The following is a 22211-nucleotide window of genomic DNA, read 5'->3' as shown; positions in this document are numbered from 1 at the left end:
ACTATTTTGCGAAACTGTTAATGTTTTTTAAAGTTTCCATTAATTTTTTCTTGAATCTTTTGTGCTTATTTGGTTAGTTTTTAAGCTTAGATATGTTAATGGATTAGTTTGTAAAGTAAGAATAGTTAGTTTTGAACTTAGGGACTAAATTATACTAAGTCCAAAATGTGTATTAAAAAATTCTGAATTTATCTGTTTTCATGGACTGTTGGGGGATAAAATTGAGATTGATTTCTAGATTGAAGCTCAAATGTAATAATTACAATAGTTTCAGTTTTAGAGACTAAATTGTGATAAATGCAAAAGTTGAGGAATTTTAGTATAGGTAAAATTTAACTAGGGTATGGTTTTTATATGCTATTATATGTTATTTGGATCAGTTAATTAAATCAAATTGTACTTTAGATCAAGAAATTCATCGACCAGAGGACATACAAGGAAAAGGAAAAATTATTGACTAGTCCCTGTTTGTTAAACCGCGACAGCTTTGGCAGGTAAGTTTATATAGTATAATTTAAGTTTTTTATGTTAATGTATTATATTGGATTTATTAATATTGATTTTTGGTGAATTGGAAATTGTTTTATAATGTGAGATGAATTCCGATGAAATTAGTAAAAGCCTTATATACGAGGTTATAAGTTTCTGCCCAGGTTCCGAGCTCCTGCATATGTTGCAGACTCGAGAATACAGTTTTAGTTTCTGAGCTCCTGCATATATTGTAGATTTGAGAACACATGAATATTAAGCCTTGGCCAGGCTAACTATCATGCAGGTTTAACCTTAACGGGTAATCAGACACTATTATTTTCACCTGTATTGTAACACCCTAAATTCGGTCTAGACGTTATGATGAATCCGAAAGTGTCACAAGATAGGGATTTTGAAAATGGAGTTGTCTCGTTAGAACCTTCACATTTCTAATTGAAAACACCGTTAAATTAGCCAATTAGCTAAAACCTACTACAGCGGAAGCCTTACACAATTAAGATTTGAAAATGCAGCAGAATTCTAGAAAAACCTTTGTTATGTATAGATTTTCATTTTTAGAGGAAAACGTTTTGTCTAAACACGTAGTTTAACAACATATAAAACTAAATCCAACAGTTATAAAACCTAAAAAAAAAAGTCCAGAGAGTCCTAGAAAGTTACAACCCTCAGAATAAAACCAAAATCATAATTAAACCATAAATTAAAATCTTTAACTATATTACGGTTGTGTGGTCACCGCTAAGTCTCTGCCGCACCGATCCGCCTAGGTCTGTGGATTACCTGAATAGAACAGACAACAGATGTGAGTTTATAAAAACTCAGTGTGTAACCTACAAAATTAAGCATATAAACATACAGATTTAGATACACATTTAGAACCAGATACAGCTTCAGATTCATATTACAGATAAAGATATGCATAAATCCTACCCTTGTCCTCAACACACCATCTCCGACCATCCCATCACATCATGTGGGGTTTAAAATACCCACCCATCCCTACACACCACATTGAGCCTTTAAGACACATATCAGAATATATATGCAGCCCAGCTGCCAAAATATAGGCGATTTACGGCAATCAGAAAACTTCCTCCATACATATAAATCCCTACCCCAATAAAAAATACAGAAATCAGATGCAGATGTAACATGCTCAACATGCTTTATACAAATAATAGGTACACATGCATTAATGTAATCAAGCATGCAGTCAGTATCCTACACAGATCAGACTATAAGAATATTCTAACATACAAATTAGGGTTTAGTTAGCCCTTACCGACCCTACAGTAGGCCCACAGTCGATCGGAGTGACCCGTGCAACCTTAGGGAAAATTTTAGAATTATGAGCCCACATGCCTGTATGGTTTGACCGTGTGGGCCCACACGCCCAGATTGGCCTTTGCCCTGTAGCTCGCACGGCCTAGCCCAAAATCCAAATGCCCGTGTAGCCTACACGTCCAACTTGGCCTAGCCTTTGTGGCCCACGTAGCCACACTCGAGCCATCACACGGCCGTGTGCTGCACACAACCATGCCTTCATTGACCACACGGCCGTGTCTTACACACGGTCTTATACACAGGCGACCATAGCTTGTGTGGCGTCGACAGATTCATTTTTCAACTTTTACTGAGTCTCATTTTCTGCGTTTCCAGTACACACCTGGTATCGATTTGATGCCACAGCAAATACGAACCCTTTAGAACCTAGAAATTGATATACCAATGCTCAAAATTAGACTTAACCCACGATTAAACCGTAACTACGAACCAAACAACAATTAAAACAAGTTTTCATCGCTTACCCGAACACCTCGAATGATTTTTGAACTATGATTCATCATGAAGGGAGTCCCGTTCTAGTCCATTTCTTGTTGCTAAAACAGAAAATAAGGTTCTAACTGGCAATTTTGAAAACGAATACTTTTAACACTTACTAGAATCCCACTTACCGAATACCCACGGAAGATGGAGAAGCAACTAATGAAATTATTGACAAATCGAAACAAACAAAAAGAAGAATCAAAAGAAAAAACAACAAGTTTGAGGAAAATTGAGTGAAACTAACATCATATTTTTTTCTTTTCAGGGAAGAGAGAATTTTTTTTTTGCAAAAACAATGGATAAAAATAAAAATATCCCCAAATCCCTAATTTTACTCCCACTAACCCACTAACTCATAACTCCCTCAGAAATCCAACGCAACCGAAACTCTTTAACATATATTCGAGAAAAAATTAACACCCTTGCTAACACAAGATTTGAACATAAAACCTTTAACACATTGACTCCCTTACCACTCGAACTAGCAGGCTCATTCTGATATGAATGCATAGGAAATTAAATAAGGCTTGAACTAAGGACCTCTCACACATGTCCAAAACACTTAACCACTGAAGCAGATACACATTTATGTTAAAATTATACAAAATCAGAAATAAGAAAATTAAGGCGTTACGACTCTACCCCCTTAAAAGAAATTTCGAACTCGAAATTTACCTGATCAGAACATATAAGGATACTGTTGACGCATCGAGTCTTCAGGTTCCCACATGGCCTCCTTAGTACCATGATTCCACCACAGAACCTTCATTAAAGGAATAGACTTCTTTCTCAGAACTTTAACATCTCGATCTAGAATTTGAACTGGCTCTTTCTTAAAATTCAAATCCGGCCTAACCTCGATCTCCTCAACTGTGACAATGTAAGATGGGTCAGACCGATACCGCCTCAACATCAAGACGTGAAACATATCGTGGATACGGTCTAACTCTAAAGAGAGCTCTAACTGATAAGCAACCGGTCCTACACGTTTCAAAATACGACACGACCCAATAAACCTAAGGCATAACTTGCCTTTACGATTGAATCTCAAAACCTTCTTCCAGGGAGAAATCTTAAGAAAAATGAAATCCCCCATAGATTACTCAACATCCTGCCTCTTTAGGTCTGCATAAGATTTTTTCCTATCAGAAGCTGCCTTCAGATGATCCCAAATTAGTCTAACCTTATTTTCAATCTTAGAAACCAACTCAAGACCCAAAACCCGATGTTCACCCAACTCAGTCCAACATAGCGGAGTACAACACTTACGACCATATAAAGCCTCGTAAGGTGCCATCTAAATGCTATCCTGGAAACTATTATTGTAGGTGAACTCAGCTAGAGGCAGATAATCCTCTCAACTACCTTGAAAATCAATCACGCAACCCCGAAGCAGGTCTTCTAGTATTTCAATCACCCTCTCAGATTGACCATCAGTCTGAGGATGAAATGCAATACTGAAGTCCAACCTCGAACCCAAAGCCTCATGCAACTTCTTCCAGAACCGAGAAGTGAAACGAGGATCTCTATCAGAAATAATCAAGACAAGAACCCCATGCAGTCTTAAAATCTTAAAAATGTAGAGCTTCGTTAACTTTTGTAGAGAATAGTCCTTCTGAACTAAAATAAAGTGAGCAGGCTTGGTCAATCGATCCACGATGACCCAAACAGAATCTGTAACACCCTTTATCCGTATTTAATGTTGGATAAGTATACGAGGCATTACTGGACTCATATTAGAAGTAAACATATAATTCTGAGTCATAAATTTTCATCCAAATTAAAACCAATTATATTCAAACATAAAGTCCCTAATGCGAGCCTACAAAGCCTAAAACATGCTTTGGAAATGGTTCGGGACTAAACAAAGCACTTAGGAAAATTTTACAAAACTTAGAAAGTTTTTTCCATGTACAGGGATCACACGCCCGTGTGGGCATGCCGTGTAGTCACACACGGCCTTGTCCCTAACCCATGTAACTCTTTATTTTGCAAAGCATGAACAAATTGAGTTCATACGGCCAAGTCACACGCCCGTGTGCTAGGCCGCGTGGTTAGTTTAATTATCATAAAATAGGTGCAGACTTCACATGCCAGTGCTTGAGGTCGTGTCCCTCACACGAATGAGACACACGCCCGTGCCTTTGCTCGTGTGCTCAATTCTTAGCATTCTGTTTCTCAAAATTAAGGTGCAAGGGACACACAGCCAAAAAACATACCCATAGGGCTCGTGTGTCTACTTGTGTGGACAAAATAAATGTTATTTACCAAGCCATTTGTCACCCTCATTTACCCCTACACATGCACAAGTTCAAAGCATAATTCATAGCACACTTTGACAACCAATACATCCACAAAAAAGGCCAATTCATGTCATTTCATTATCTACACTCAACATATTAACAACAACATATTTTACCAAACCAAATCACACCAAACTCACATGCTACAAGTTTCAACATGGCTACCAATAACATGCATAATTTTACTTAGTTTTCCTAGCATACCAATGAGCCAACCTTAACCATTCAACAACAAACCCATTAAGCCACATACAACCATTTATCAAGCATTTATAAACCACATCACACAAGAGATAGTTGCATATGCATACATATATATATAACCATACAACCAATTCAACCAAAATGAGCCAAGTTACATGGCCAAATACCACATCAAGCCTTTGACAATTACAAGCCAATACACTTGCCCAAATTCATAATGAAACATATAATAAAATGACCTAGTCTTTATACATGCCATATTCTAAAAATGTTTAAAATCATCGGTACCAAAAATAACAGTCTGATAGTGTGATACGATCTCCGACTATCTCCAACCCGAGCTAGTTTGGTGACACTATAAAACATGGAAATAAAACGGAGTAAGTTATATAGCTTAGTAAGATCGTATGAAAGAAATAAGAAAACCTTACCATACATTGACATGCAAGTAATATAACATAAGATAATGAAATTTTCCATAATCTCATGACCAAAAATCACTACCATCACAAACTTACCTAAAAATCGTCATATCACGAATTAATAATCCTAAGCTTTAAGCACATACCTGTACCATCTCAAAATAACCTCATACACATTCTCATCTTTATCATACCTAATGAACCACTTGGAATAATAAATTCAGATACTCGAGAAACCTTGCACACAAAGCGCCAAATGTGTAGCCATTGCTACCTCTATCTTATATCACCTATATGCTCGCTCTTGAGCCAACAACGGGCCTGCTCACACAAGCTATCAGTCAAGACGTAGCTACTCAGTGCTGCTCACACAAGCTGTTAAGTAACCGTAACATATGCCGATATACTCAGCCACCGATAGGACGTATAAGACCAGCACCCGGATCACATACCATAAAACCCTAGTAACATGTCACTTGTATCCTAATCTATTCCTAAAGTTCGATTGGGATTTCTCGCTTACCAAATTGTCGTCAAATGTGTCTGTAATGTCGATTACACAAATCATGCATAAATTAAAGCATTTAAAATACATTTAAAGTAAAGCTTATTTAACATACGAACTTACCTCAGTTACAAAAATGGCCAAAGAGATCTATTCGTTAATTACTTTGGTTTTCCCTCGATCTAGACCCAAACTTTATTTTTCTTGATCTATAATACCACATTTAATTTATTTAATCATCAAATTATTCAATTCAGCCTAAAAACACATTATGGAAAAATTTACATTTTTGTCCTTAACTTTTCAACATTTTATAATTTAGTCCATAGGATCGTAAAATGAATTTCTTTCAATTTCTTCATAACCCAAGCCTAGCCAAATGTTGTTTGTACTCATAACAGCCCACATTTTTCAATTATTCACACTTGTCTACACATTTTATAGACTTTTACAAATAAGTCTTTATTTGAACTTTTTAGCGAAAATCACTTTACAAAAGTCATTTAACTAACGACGAACATGCATTTTCTACCATCAAACATCAAAATATATGCACATCCAACATGGGTAAAATTTTAGACTTTAACTTTCTTTCAAATTAGTCCTTGAAATAGCTAAATCAAGTTACAACGTTCTCAAAAATATAAAAATCGTTAAAAACGGGACAAGAACGGACTTACAATCGAGCTTGAAAGCTTGGCCAAAATCCTAGCTATGGTCTTCCCCAAAAATTCGGCTATAAGGGACTAAATTGAAGAAGATGACATCTTTTATTTTGTTATTTTGGCTTTATTTACCAAATTACCTATTTACCCCTCACTTAAACTTTAAAATTTTACCTACACCATGTCCATTTTTGTCCATCCTAATGTATAATGGTCTAATACCATTTAAGGACCTCGAAGTTAGAATTTCATAAAAAATTACTACCTTTAACCTATAGAACTCAAATTTTGCACCTATTGTGATTTAGTCCTTCTAGTCAAATTGAGTACTCAATCGATAAAGTTTCTTAATGAAATTTTCACACAATTATTCTATCATGTTGTAGACCTTAAAGAAATAATAAAATAAATATTTTTACTTTAAATTTGTGGTCCCAGAATCACTGTTCCGATTTTACCCAAAAACGGGATGCTACAAAATCCTTCTTAGTGTGTGTCAAGGGCAACCCACTAATGAAAGCCATCATCACTCTTTCCCATTTCCATAAGGGAATCTTAACTTACTGTAACAAACCTGAAGGCAACTGGTTATCAGCCTTAACTTGCTGGCACATTAGACATCGAGCAACAAAATTCGTAACCTCACGCTTCAAACCTTGCCACCAGTACAACTCACTGAGATCAAAATACATTTTTTTTACTGTCGAGATTGTAACATCCTGAATTAGGGCCTAGTCAAAATAGTGGTTTTAAGACCATAAATCTGAAGTATAAATATTTATTTTGTGATTATTATAAGATCTATGATATGATTACATGCTTGTGTGAAAATTTCATGAAGAAATCTTATGCATAAAGTGTCCAATTTGATAATTAGGACTAAATTGAATAAGTTACAAAATACATGTTCTAAAAGCTTTGAGCATGAAATTTCCATGGATTTTTAATTAGAGGGTCTTAAATAGAAATTTGACCAATTTCTAATTTTATGGACAAAAATGGGCATGGATAGGAAAATTTTGATAGAAATATCTTAAGGGCATTTTTGTCATTTGGTTAATAAAAGAATAAAAGGGGAAAAATCAAGCAAAATTTGCTCATCTTCTCCATGCCATAGCCGAAATTCCTAAGGTCACAATAGGTAACGTTTCTTCAACTTTCAAGCTCAATAGTAAGTGCATCCTAGCTCCTTTTTTAATGTTCTTTGTATTTTTTGAAGTTGTCATCAACCGATCTACCTATTTCTAGCCATATTTTGAGCTAGGGTTCATGTTCAAAAATCTACCCATGTGTGACATGCATGTATTTTGATATTTTATGATAGATTATGAAGGTTTGATGTGTGTTCAACATCTTTTACGAAGTGATTTCTAGTGAAAATGGTTAAAAAGGACTAATTTGTAATGTTTGTAAAATGGGTAGAAAGAAGTATGATTTGATGAGAAATATGGGATGATATGAACATGTTATAAGTTCAACTAGGCTTGGGTGACAAAGAAAATAGACACATTTCATTTTACGAGCCTAAAGACTAATTTGTAAATATGTGAAAGTTTAAAGGTAAAATTGTAATTTTTCCAAAGTAAAATTTAGGGATGTTTTCAATAATGTGATAATTAAATAAGTGAATTTTGATATTATAGAGCAAGAAAAAGAGCAACGGACCTTGACCGGGGGAAAAACAAAGTGTACGACGATTAGATCCGTTCTTACTATTTTTGTACCGAGCTAAGTTCATGTGTAAATAATGCAATGTTGTATCGTGTTTTAATGCTTAACTAATATATGAATTTCTATATTTAATTGTTACAATTAGTGTATGAATGATACTATGGTCATTGAGAATAACATTGTGAATAAGTTCGACAAAGATGAGACGTCGAGAAAATCCCGTTTGAACCTTAGGAATAGTTTAGGATACAAGTGACATGTCACTAGGAACTATATGAGTTGAGCTCATGAGATATGCAATATGTGTTTATGTGAATTCGGGTGCTAGTCTTGTACGTTCTACGGTGGCTGGGTAGCCCGGCATGTGTTATGGGTACCTGTCAGCTTGTGTGAGCAGCCCAGGGAGTTATGTCCTAAATGTCAGTTTATGTGAGTAGGCCCGTGATTAGCTCGAGAGTGAGCAATGTGTGATATGTGATATGAGGTAGCATGTGGCTACATATGAAGCACTATGTGCAAGCTTTCCATGTATTTGATAGTATTCCAAGTGTTCAATGGGTAAATCAGTGAGTAATTCAACAAGTAAGTCAACGATGAGGAAATATGAGAATGTGCTACGAGTTGGTACATGTATGTACGTAAAACTCTTGAGTAAGACCTCGGTATTGCTATGAACATGTGGTAAGAATGCAAATGGGAAGGTTATGCTTGTGAGACTTGATGACTTCTATGAAACTTTACCTTATGTTAATTTTGTGATTTATGTTGTTTATTATTTGCATGTGAACTTACTAAGCTTTAAGCTTACTCCCCTTTTCTTTCCATTTCTTATAGTGTCGCCAAGCTATATCGGATATCGAAGGATGTTGGAGACTCGATCACACTATCAATTAGATATTTGGGTATAGTTAGTTTCATTATTTTAAGTATGGCATGTATAAGGGACTTGGTCTTTTTGTTATATGTCATATTGGTTTATGTTGGCTTATGATGATATTTGATTTATTTTGTGTATGGTCATATGATATGGCTTATAATGATTATTGGGTTGTAAGCCTATTCATTTAAGCATACATGTACCCCCATAATTGTGATGTGGTTGGTGGATGTGTGTGTGTGATGAGATGTGTTATGGCTATGAAAGCTTGATGATGTGATTGGGATTTGTCTTGTATGATAATAACCTTGACTTAAAAGAGGATTGGCAAGTTGGGTTGATAAACTGTAGTATCTTGTGCATGTAAAGGCTAACATAATAAAGCCATAACCATGACTTGTTTGATAATGTTTAAGTGTTCAATTATGCCATTTTATGTGTCATTGAATATTATGTATGTGGTTGTGCAACTAGGGGTGGAAAATGGCTTGGAAAATAGCCTCAAAGTTGTCTACACAGGTAGACACACGGGCATGGGTCTAGGCCGTGTGTGACACACGTGACCCGGCCGTGTGTCCTCTACATTCTAATTAGGTTAAACAGAATGCCCAATAGTAAACACATGGGTAGAGACATAGCTGTGTGTCTCAGTCATGTGAAGGACACAGCCTCAGGACATGGGCGTGTGCCCAGGCCATGTGAAGTTTGCACTCAATTTTTGGAATTTAATTCACCATACAGCCTAGCACACGGGCGTGTGACTTGGTCGTGTGACCCTAATTGTGTTGACGATGTTATAAACAGAGAGTTACACAGGTTGGGGACACGGGCGTGTCCCAAGCCACATGGGTGTGTGCAACCACAAGGCCTACCCACACGGGCATGTGAATCTCCAAAATGAGAAAAATTTCTAAGTGCTGTAAAATTTTCTAAAGTTCTCGGTTTAGTCCCGAACCGCTTCCAATGCATGTTTTGGGCCTGTAGGCTCATTTTAGGGACGATATGAATGTATATGAAAAGTTTTAAATTTTGATGGAAATTTACGTCTCGTTTTGTATGATTGCTTGTGTATAAGTCCGGTAATGCCTCGTACCCTATTCCGGTGTTGGATACGGGTAAGATGTATTACAGGGATGCATAGTATAATGGCTACTATGTGCCTTCCTCATAATTAATTGTCTCAAATCAGTATCATTCAACATACAAATTCGACCTTGAAAACACAGAACACCATCATCATTCAGTTCAAAATCTGAAGTACTACCACTCTCAATTTGACGAAACCGCAAACCCAGAAACTCATCCCCCAACTGCTTATCTCGAATCTGACTAATACAAGTCGGTTTAACTTACAAATAGGATAACAAACTCCCATCATCGAAAAGACTAAGATGAGTGAACATCATTCTCAAATCCGTCATCGCCCTACGACTTAGGGCATCAGCCACCACATTAGCCTTACCGGGATGATTTTAAATCATTTAGTCGTAATCTTTGAACAACTCAATCTATCAATGCTGTCTAAGATTCAACTCCTTCTGGGTAAGGAGATACTTGAAGCTCTTATGATTAGTGTAGATAATACACCTTTCACCATACAGATAGTGCCTCCATATTTCCAACACGAAGACCACAGCAGCCAACTCGAGATCATGCGTTGGATAGTTCCCTCCATGTGTCTTAAGCTGATAGGATGCATAAGCCACAACCTTTTCATCTTGCATCAATACACATCCCAAACCGACATGCGATGCATCACTGTAGACCATGAACTTTTTATTAAATTCAGGCTGTATTAGAATAGGAGCTTGAGTTAGAATAGACTTGAGCTTCTCAATGCTCGATTCTTGCACATCAATCCAGACAAACAGAACACCCTTATGCAGAAGCTTAGTCAAGGGAGCTGCAATCAGAGCTCGACGAACTACCGATAATATTTTGGCAAACCCAGAAAGCTACAGATCTCTAATACGTTCTTAGGCTATTTCCAATACAGCATAGCCTCCATATTCCTCTGATGAACATGGATCCCCTCAGCAGAAACCACATGCCCTAGAAAAGTCACTTCACGCAACCAAAACTCACACTTGCTCAACTTGACGTAAAGTTGTTTCTCACGTAGAATCTGAAGCACTACTCTAAGGTACTTATTATGTTCATCCATGGTCTTAGAGTACACCAAAATATTGTCGACGAAGACCACAATAACTGATCCAGATACAGCTAAAAAACTCGGTTCATCAGATCTATGAATGCAGCCGGAGCATTCGTCAGACTAAAAGGCAAAACTAGGAACTCGTAATTCCCATAACGAGTCTTAAATGGAGTTTTATGAACATCCGCCTCCCTAACCCTCAACTGATGATAGCCAGAACGAAGATCAATCTTTGACAACACCAAAACCCCTCGAGATTGATCAAACAAATCATTGATCCTCAGAAGTGGCTGCTTATTCTTCTCAAACAACTTATTCAACGACCGATAATCGATGCACATCCTTGATCGCGTGATTTCGTGATAGGTTTAAATATTTATAATTACTCGTTCTTAAACTAACTATTATTGTGATGTAGGCAAGTGTACCTATCGAAGAGTAGTATAGTTTTAGCAAGACCGGATTGTCGAACCCAAAAGAACTAAAAGTACTAGTAATGACTGTCTTTTTATTATCTAGCCTAAGAATAAAAAGGTTTTTGTTTTAACTAACTAATTATCTAAACTAAGAACGCACAGAGAAAAGAATTGGGAAATTGCTTTTGGAAAAAATCGATTGACTTAAGAAAATACCTAAGGAAAAATCCACCTAGACTTTACTTGTTATTCTGGCTTCGAATCGGACGATGTATTCATTCAACTTGTTCCGTAGAGATCCCTAAGTTATGTTATTATCCCTATTCAAGACTAATAACGTCTAATCCCTAGATTGAATAACCGATACTTTTCTCTAATTAACACTCTAGGGTTGCATTAACTTGATTTATGGATCCCTTTATTAGGTTTCACCCTAATCTGGCAAAATCTTGTCACCCTACGTCTAGGCGCGTAATCAACTTCGCTTAATTATGACAAATGTACTCTTAGACAGGGTCTATTCCTCCTTTAAATAAGAGCATGTCTTGAATTAGTATCCTAGGATATCAAAATAAGAATTAAGAACACATAATTAAGAACAAGTTAAATATTTATCATACAATTCAGAAAAAAATAACAAGATTCGTCTTAGATTTCATTCCCCTTAGGTATTTAGGGGTTTTAGTTCATAACTAAATAAGAAAACATCTCAGAAGAATAAAGAATACACAACATAAAGAAAACCCAAAACTCCTGAAGGGAAATTGAGGAGAGATCTTCGGTCTTGATGATGGATCCGGCTTCTGAGATGGATCAATCGGCTTCTTTAGAGTAATTCCTTACCCCCTAATCTCCCTCCCCCTTTTCTTCCTTCTCCAGGGTGTATTTATAGGCTTTGGAATGCCTAGAAGCCCTCAAAATTAGCCTTTTCTAAATTGGATTCAACTTGGGCTCGGCAAGGACACTCCCATGGCACACGCCCATGTTCGATTACTTCAGGCCGTGTCCGAGCCTGCCAAATTAACACGGCCGTGTGATCTACCAGTGTGAGGAGGTCCAGGCCGTGTTCGTTTTGTACTTTGGCCCATTTTCTTCATTTTTGGCCCGTTTCTCGTTCCTTTCACTCTCCTATGGTCTCCTAAGTATAAAAAATGAAATTAAAGCATTAGGAGCATCGAATTTACCAATTTTAATGGGAAATTATCCATAAAATACATTAAACATGGGGTAAAAATATGTATAATTTACGGTTTATCAAATACCCCCACACTTAAGCATTTGCTTGTCTTCAAGCAAAATTCTCAACTTATAATCAAAATAAATTATTCTCAACTTATAATTTCTATTGATAATATCTCAGAATAATCCATAGGTAATCATACATTGAGAATTCAACTAAAAGAATATAAAAGTTTCAAACATTCCAAGTTGAGTATTTAATCATGCAAACATAGGTGTCTCTCCACATCTAAGTAATTACCTTTGATTCAGAATATCACAGAGTTTCACATCCTCACTAAAGATTCACTCAAATCACTCGAGGTGTTTAAAGAAAATAAATAAAGCACTCAATAGTCAATAATGAAAAGTCATTACCATAGGCTTGCATGAAAATCAAATCTCCACCACTATAATTTAAGATGATACATCAATCAAAAGGTCTTTAGAGGGTTGTAGTGAGGCTTGGTTAGGGGGTGTGGTCACAAGCTGAAAGAAAGGGTTAGAATCAAGATTGAATTGAAAAATTGCCTACCTAGAAAAAGAGTTAATCTTCACTTGCATACAACAGAGCTTCTTCTTAGAATATGAAATTACAGATATGTATACAATTTTTTTTAAGAACAAGTTAAATAATATAGACTAACTATTAAGAACAAAACATAGCTAAGCAATCCATTCAACTCAAATCTCGACAAAAAATATAGGGATTAATTTAGGGGATTTTAACAATAATGGGTTAAAGGTTAATCTTAAGGTTAATACAAGGAATGGCTTGTTAAGCTCAAATGGGTTTACTAAGGGTTAATCGTGAAGGTAGACTTTTCATGGCATGAGTGGGTTAATCATAAGTGCCTTAATCATTTTGATATATCAAATCAAATGGTGTGGTCTCGACATGCATAATCAAGCAAGTTCTAGAATAACAGTTTGATACTGACGCACTCAAAGCAATAATAAAAGTGAGCATGAAAGAATTAATAGATGCTCAAAAGGCTCAAAAATCTCACAAAAATTATGGCTTTTTTATGTTTAGACTCGTGAATTCCAATTCAAAGTAATACCTAGACTTGGAGAAACAACCTATAATTTTAAATTCTTAAAAATCAACTTATCATGCTTGATTCTCTAATGTCTTAAAGTTTAAACAATCAATGCATAAATCCCTATGTTTTAATTCAAGATATATCAATCAAAATCGTAAATCAATTAAAATTTATTCTAAATATGATATGAGAGTTTTTTAAGAGAACAAGGCAGTCATTCAGGGATTTTTCTGATGATGAAATAAATATTCCCTCCACACTTAAGATGTACATTGCCCTCAATGTACAAAGATAGATATTAGAGTATATAAAATTAAGATAGGGAGAGAAGTGAAACTTCCTCTATTAAGAATGGATGATATTCTTGGATTGACGAGATCAAGTATTGGAGATAACTCTGGATGGCAAGCTTGACTCTGAAGGTAAGCCGTTTTTAAAAGGAAAACAAATGAATCTCAAAAAACAATTGAATCTTAAAAACTTAATGAAAGGAAAATAAAATAAGATAATTATTCTAATTTTTCAAGTGGCACAGTCAGTGCACACGCCCGTGTGGTTCGTGTCCAGCCCGTGTTCGTCGCGAATTGTGATGTCGTCACACGGCCTTCTCGCACGCCCGTGTGTATAGGCCGTGTGGCTACAAGATTGTGTTTTACGACCGTGTTTGGCGTGGTGCGCTTCTCCCATGGTCGTGTAGGTTTGCACACGCTTGTGTCATTCTGACAGTGTTGTCCACGGGTGCTAGACACGGACGTGTGAAACGCCCGTGTTTATTTGGAAAATTCGACCACAGCCATGTCGCACCGCCATGGCGTTTTATCATAGCCCGTGTTTGGGGAAATCTTCTACCCTGTTTCTGCACGGCCATATCACACGACTGTGTTTCTATCCGTGTTGGTCACATGGCCTTAAGCATGCCCGTGTGCTTGGTCGTGTCTCTGTGAACACACCTATATTCAAGATTTCTATTAGTAAGTTAGGAGTTAAATACCAAAATTTAAAGAAGTTAATATTGTTAGTGCTCGGGTTGCCTCCAGAGAAGCGCTTATTTATAGTCTAAGCTCGACTTACCTTTTCAGTGAATGATCATGGTGGTTTGAGGAGTTTATACTCCTCATTCCTGCTATCAATCTCATTAAAATAAGGTTTTAATCGGGTGTTGTTTACCTTAAAAGTGCCGAACTTGGGATGACTCACCTCTACCGTACCGAATGGAAAAATACTGAGTACCGTAAAAAAGGTTTCCTTATCGGTGTGGTGGTGACAATGTGGGGATCTGCGGTATCTAATAAGACCTTATCACCAATCTTAAGTTGATTTGGAGAGGTATCGGGCTTATTTTGGCGTAGATTCAGTTTGTCAGGTGTTCTTGCTTTGTGCGTCTACCATTCATCGAGTTTCTCGATTTTTAGTCTTTGATCTTCATGAGCAGGTCCTCTACTATTGCTTGAGAATGACTCGTGTGCTTCCTTCAGACTCATTTTTTGCAAAGTAGGTTGCATCATATTGTTAGGTTCAGTAGAATGGTTTAAATGATCACCTTCAATTCCTGATGTGTTGCCAGAATTGCGAGCTTGAAGGGTGATTGTTTCGTCTCCCACCTGGAGTATGAGTTCACCTGTGCCAATATCAATGATGGTTTTAGCAGTTGCTAAAAAGGGCCTTCCTAGAATTAAGGGAGTGTTGCTATCCTCTTCTATGTCTAGAATAATAAAGTCAATGGGAAATATAAATTTATCGATTTTAACTAGCACATCTTCAATAATACCTTTAGGGAATCTTATAGTTTTATCTGCTAATTGAATGCTCATCCTAGTCTATTTGGGTTTCCCGAGACCTAGTTGCTTAAACATTTTGTAAGGCATGACGTTGATACTAGCCCTTAGATCAGCTAATGCATGACTAACATCTAAACTACCAATTAAGTGAGGAATAGTAAAGCTCCTGGGTCTTTTAATTTATTGGGTAGTTTATTTTGGAGAATGGCCGAGCAAACTACATTCAGCTCCACATGCGACGCCTCATCCAACTTCCGCTTATTTGCTAAAAGCTCCTTTAAAAATTTCGTTGCGTTTGGCATCTGCGATAGAGCTTCAATAAATGGTAAGTTAATATGTAATTTTTTTAAGAGTTTAAGGAATTTACCAAATTGTTCATCTGAGTGGTCTTTCCTTGTTGCGTTGGGGTATGGCACACGAGGTTTATATTCGACAGTCACTGGTTTGTTTTTATTTTGATCTACTTCAACTTGACCTTTGCTTACCACAGTTTCTTGCCTGGATTCTGGTTCAGGCTCAACGACTCCTTTGTCATCTTGAATATTAATTGCGTTGAGTTGTTCCTTTGGGTTAGGTTCGGTATTACTTGGAAACTACCTTGTGGTCGTTCGGAGATTAGTTTGGATAGTTGGCCTATCTGAGTTTCGAGCCCTTGGATTGAAACTTGTTGATTCTTAAGTGCTGTCTCGGTGTTCTGAAAACGAGTTTCTGACACTGATATGAACTTTGAGAGCATCTCTTCAAGGTTTGGCTTCTTTTCCTGTTGGTAGGGTGGTTGTTGGTAGCTCGGAGGATGTTGAGGTCTTTGATTTCCTTGGTCACCCCACAAAAAATTGGGATGGTTTCTCCAACCTGCATTATAAGTGTTACTATATGGATTGTTTTGAGGTCAAGGATTATTACCCGTAATTTAATTGCTCGTTATCCATGTTGTGGCCATAAGGTTGGTATTCCGAATGGTTTGTTCCACCGCTACTTGCTTCGCATTGCATTACTGGGTGAACCTGTGAAGAACTAAGAAAACCATCAATCTTTTTATTTAAGAGTTCTACCTGATTAGAGAGCATGGTGACGGAATCGAAGTTATAAACGCCGGCTGTTTTAGTTGGCTTTGTCCTCATGACTTGCCACTGATAGTTATTCAGTGACATCTCCTCTATAAACTCATAGGCATCTTCTAGTGTTTTACTCTGCCTGCAGCTGCGTCAACCATTTGCCGAGTCGAAGGATTCAGACCATTGTGGAATGTTTGAACTTGGAGCCAAAGTGGTAACCCATGGTGAGGGCACCTTCTCAGAAGGTCCTTATATCTCTCCCATGCATTGTAGAGTGTTTCTAAATCCATCTGCACAAAAGAAGAGATATCATTAAGTAATTTAGCCATTTTAGCTGGCGGAAAATATTTTAGTAAAAATTTTTCAGTCATTTGTTCCCAAGTAGTAATTGACCATTGTGGTAATGGGTTCAACCACTGTTTAGCTTTGTTCCTCAATGAAAAGGGAAACAACCGAAGACGTATGGCATCATCAGAAACGCCATTAATTTTAAATGTATCGCATAGTTCTAAGAAGTTGGCTAAATGAGCGTTGGGATCCTCATCCTGCAAACCATCAAACTGAACAAATTGTTGTATCATTTGAATAGTGTTATTTTTTATTTCAAAAGTATTTGCAGCTATAGCAGGTTTAACTATGCTAGATTCAGTTCCTATTAAAGAAGGTTTAGCATAATCATACATAGTGTGTGAAGCAGGATTTTGATTAACCGCAATTGTAGGAGGTAGCTGATTGCATTGGTTTTCAGCCATCTCTTCGGTTGGGGGTTGAGTATCGTCTTCTTGCTCGTTCTCTGTGTATCTTAAGTTGCGCCTTATTTCTCTTTGGTTTCTACGAACTGTACGATCGGTTTCTTCGTCAAAAAGTAATGGTCCCAACAGGTTTCTTCTTGTCATAAACTATAAAAACCTACCAAGAGAAAGAAAAAGTAAGTTAATAAATAATAAAATTAAATTAAATTGCAAGAAAAATAAAATGGCTAAAGTAATAAAAATTGAGCGTTCCTAATATTTCAGTTCTCTGGCAAGAGCGCCAAAAACTTGATCGCGTGATTTTGTGATAGGTTTTAAATATTTATAATTACTCGTTCTTAAACTAACTATTATCGCGATGTAGGCAAGTGTACCTATTGAACAGTAGTATAGTTTTAACAAGACCGGATTGTCGAACCCAAAGGAATTAAAAGTACTAGTAATGACTGTCTTTTTATTATCTAGCCTAAGAATAAAGAGGTTTTTGTTTTAACTAACTAATTATCTAAACTAAGAACGCACAGAGAAAAGAATTGGGAAATTGCTTTTGGAAAAAATCGATTGACTTAAGAAAATACCTAAGGAAAAATCCACCTAGACTTTACTTGTTATTCTGACTCCGAATCGGACGATGTATTCATTCAACTTGTTCCGTAGAGATCCCTAAGTTATGTTATTATCCCTATTCAAGACTAATAACGTCTAATCCCTAGATTGAATAACCGATACTTTTCTCTAATTAACACTCTAGGGTTGCATTAACTTGATTTATGGATCCCTTTATTAGGTTTCACCCTAATCCGGCAAAATCTTGTCACCCTATGTCTAGGCACGCAATCAACTCCGCTTAATTATGACAAATGTACTCTTAGACAGGGACTATTCCTCCTCTGAATAAGAGCATGTCTTGAATCAATATCCTGGGATATCAAAACAAGAATTAAAAATACATAATTAAGAACAAGTTAAATATTTATCATACGATTCGAAAAATAATAACAAGATTCGTCTTAGGTTTCATTCCCCTTAGGTATTTAGGGGTTTTAGTTCATAACTAAATAAGAAAACATCTCAGAAGAATAAAGAATACAAAACATAAAGAAAACCCAAAACTCCTGAAGGGAAATTGAGGAGAGATCTTCAGTCTTGATGATGGATCCGGCTTCTGAGATGGATCAATTGACTTCCTTGGAGTAATTTCTTACCCCTTATTCTCCCTCCCCTTTTCTTCCTTCTCTAGGGTGTATTTATAGGCTTTAGAATGCCTAGAAGCCCTCAAAATTAGCCTTTTCTGAATTGAACTCAACTTGGGATCAGCAGGGACACGCCCGTGGCACATGCTCGTGTTCAATTACTTCAGGCCATGTTTGACCCTGCCAAATTGACACGGCCGTGTGGTCTGCCCGTGTAAGGAGGTCCAAGCCGTGTAGATTTCATACTTTGGCCCATTTTCTCTGTTTTTGGCCTGTCTCTCGTTTCTTTTGCTCTCCTAAGTATAAAACATGAAATTAAAGTATTAGGAGCATCAAATTCACCAATTTTAATGGGAAATCATCCATAAAATGCATTAAACATGGGGTAAAAATATGTATAATTTACAGTTTATCAATCCTCATGGTCCCATCCTTCTTCTTAACAAACAGAACTGATGCCCCCCACAAAGACACGCTAGGACAAATGAAACCATGGTTCAGAAGTTCTTACAGCTAAGCCTTAAGCTCTGTAAGCTCCTTTGGTGCCATTCGATATGGAGCGATAAACACCGAAGCTGTACTCGGTAGAAGCTCAATTCCAAACTCAACTTCTTGATTCGGAGGTAAACCTAGTAACTCCTCAAGAAAGATATCCAGAAAATCTCTCACTGTTCTGATATCCCCAACAGAAGAGTACTCAGAATCAAAAACACTGATGTAAGCCAAGTACGCCTCACACCCTTTTCAAACTAGTTTTTCAGCCACAAAAGCGATCACGTTGGACAAATAATCTCGACGCTCGCCAATCACAACCATCTCCATATCATCCTTGGTCCTCAAAACGACCCTCTTAAATGCGCAGTCCAAACTGGCTCAGTGCTCAACCAACCAGTCCATACCTAAAATTAAATAAAACTTTCCAAACGGAAGCTCTATCAGTTTTGCTAGAAAAACAACCCATTGCACCTCTAACGAAATGTCCCTATAATGTTTACAAACTCGAATAGACTGCCTCAACGAACTCAGTACAGTAACCTCACTAGGAGTGCTCTCAACAAAAATCCCCAAGGTTTCACATACAATACTAGCTATGTAGGAGTGTGTAGAACTTATGTTTATCAGTGCAGTATAAGGTATATCAAATATAAGGAACGTACCAGTGATAACATCAGGAGCATCTCTATCCTTTCGGCATCGTGCAGCATAAACCAATGCAGGCTACCTCACCTTAGTCTGACTAGCTCCTCTGCCTGGTGCTCTTTGCCCACAACCCATACCATTACCACCCCTAGCCTGTTTACAGCCCCTAAGGGGCTGTTGAACTGCCCTTTGAGGCTGCGCTGAACTTGGTCCCGAAGCTTGCATCTGATCAGCCCTTTGTGGACACTCTTGTATACGGTGCTCCATTGGCCCACACCTCAGATAGGCCCCAAAGCTCCTCCAACACTCGCTCAGATGACGCTTACCACAATCATTGCATGGCTGTAACCCAGTAGACGGTATAGGGGCCCCCACTCTAATAGGCCCATCAGGTCTGGCCTTTTTCTTAGGCCTCTGAACAGAACTAGAGGGCTCCGAACCCTTCTTATTCTTGCCTTTCTCATGGTCCTTATTCTGGCGCTCTACGCGCTTAACGTCCTCAACGATCTTTACCTTCTCAACTAGAATCGCGATCTCTCGCTCCGTCTGTGGAGCATTCAGTACCCTCAGATTATCCCTTAATCCATCCTCAAATTAGACGTACCCTCTCATACTCAGTTACCATCATGCCTCGAGCGTAATGGCTCGACCTCAGAAACTCGACCTCATACTTGACCATAGATTTATCACCTTGCGTGAGACTCATGAACTCATGCCTATGAGCATCCACATAGCTTGTTCCCACATACTTGCTCTGAAAGGTAGTCTTAAAGAAATCTCAACTCAGATGGTCAAGCTGAGTACCCTCCACAACTGTCAACCACCACTGATAAGCCTTATCGCGAAGCAAAGAGACTGCACACTTTAGTTTATACTCAAAAATACAGTCTAGATCATTCATGATCCTCTCGGTGGCCTCCAACCAATACTCGGCCACATTAGGGGCGACTCCAATGACACCCTTAAACAACTCAGCACCGTTGGATCGGAGTCTTTCAATTACCGACCCTCGACCTCCAGCTCTAGAATGGGGTCCAGTGACCCACTCTAAGATCTTCAGCATGGCTTGGGACAGTACGTCGTCCCCAGCCGAGCGACTCTGAGACCTAGTCTCAGTAGCAGGCAAAACTAGTGTTTCACTCGTATCCAAGTTCGATATATTACCCAGAGAGGAAGACTCAACTCGAGTGCCCCTATAGCCTTTACCACGGCCACGAGTACCACGTCCACGTGTTCCACAAGTGCTTATCATAAATTCGAGTTTAATCTACATTAAAAGTTTTATGCATCAGTTTCAGTATTTATTACTAGATGTTGTATGCATAAATTATCAGAAGTTCAGAATTATTTTCAATGGTTTCAGTCTCCTAACTATCTTAGTATAGTTTAAGTATGTATTATCTACAATGTTTCAGAACAATTCAATCTATGTACAGAGATACTTACAAGACCGGCGCCAGAGACTCACTGTACCACATACTTTCTCAAATTATTCATTTAAATAATCCAAATACCAATTCTTTTTGAAACAAAATTTTAGAACCCAAAATTCACATTCGAGTTTTACAACTTGACTCTGATACCACTAAATGTAACACCCCAAACTCGGCCTAGACATTATGACTGAATTCGGAAGTGTCACAAGGTAGGGATTTTGAAAATGGAGTTGTCTTGTCAGAACCTTCACATTTTTAATTGAAAACACCGTTAAATTAGCCTATTAGCTAAAACCTATTACAATAGAAGCCTTACACAATTAAGATTTGAAAATGCAGTCAAATTTTAGAAAAACCTTTGTTGCGTATAGATTGTCATTTTTAGAGGAAAACGTTTTGTCCAAACAAGTAGTTTAACAACATATAAAACCGAATCCAGCAGTTATAAAACCCAAAAAAGAAATCCAGAGAGTCCCAGAAAAGTACAACTCTCAGAATAAATCCAAAATCATAACTAAACCATAAATTAAATTCTTTATCTAGATTACGGTCGTGTGGTCACCGCTGAGTCTCCGCCACATCGATCCGCCTAGGTCTATGGATTACCTGAACAGAACTGACAACATATGCGAGTTCATGAAAACTCAGTGTGTAACCCACAAAATTAAGCATACAAGCATATAGATTTAGATATATAGTCAAAAGCAGATACAATTCCAGATTCAGAATCAGATCTAGATTCAGATTACAGATACAGATATACATAAATCCTACCCCCATCCTCTACACATCATCTCTGACCATCCCATCGCACCATGTGGGGTTTAAAACACCCACCCATCCTTATACACCACATTGTGCCTTTAAAACACATATCAGAATATATATGCAGCCCAGCTGCCAGAAAATAGGCGATTTACACCAATCAAAAAACTTCCTCCATACATATAAATCCCCGCCCCAATAACAGATACAAAAATAAAATGTAGATATAATATGCTTAACATGTTTTATACAAATAATAGATACACACACATCAATGTAATCAGGCATGCA

At 37.4% G+C, this 22211-nt stretch overlaps 1 protein-coding gene and 1 non-coding gene across 2 annotated transcripts; one reads left to right on the top strand and one right to left on the bottom strand.

Moving 5' to 3' along the window:
• Positions 1–2998: 2998 nt before the first annotated feature.
• Positions 2999–3415, bottom strand: LOC107887925 (uncharacterized). The gene has a single exon (XM_016812143.1). It carries the CDS (start codon positions 3413–3415, stop codon positions 2999–3001), a length of 417 nt encoding a protein of 138 aa, XP_016667632.1.
• A 13435-nt stretch (positions 3416–16850) lies between these two features.
• LOC121225249 (small nucleolar RNA R71) lies at positions 16851–16957 on the top strand. Its single transcript, XR_005923146.1, has one exon. It is a non-coding gene; the product is annotated as a small nucleolar RNA R71 (small nucleolar RNA).
• The last annotated feature ends 5254 nt before the right edge of the window (positions 16958–22211 follow it).

Source organism: Gossypium hirsutum, chromosome A03 (genome assembly GCF_007990345.1).
Source record: "Gossypium hirsutum isolate 1008001.06 chromosome A03, Gossypium_hirsutum_v2.1, whole genome shotgun sequence".
NCBI classification, from domain to species: domain Eukaryota; kingdom Viridiplantae; phylum Streptophyta; class Magnoliopsida; order Malvales; family Malvaceae; genus Gossypium; species Gossypium hirsutum.
Note: the sequence above shows the minus strand (reverse complement) of the source record. Positions and strands in the feature narration are given on the sequence as shown.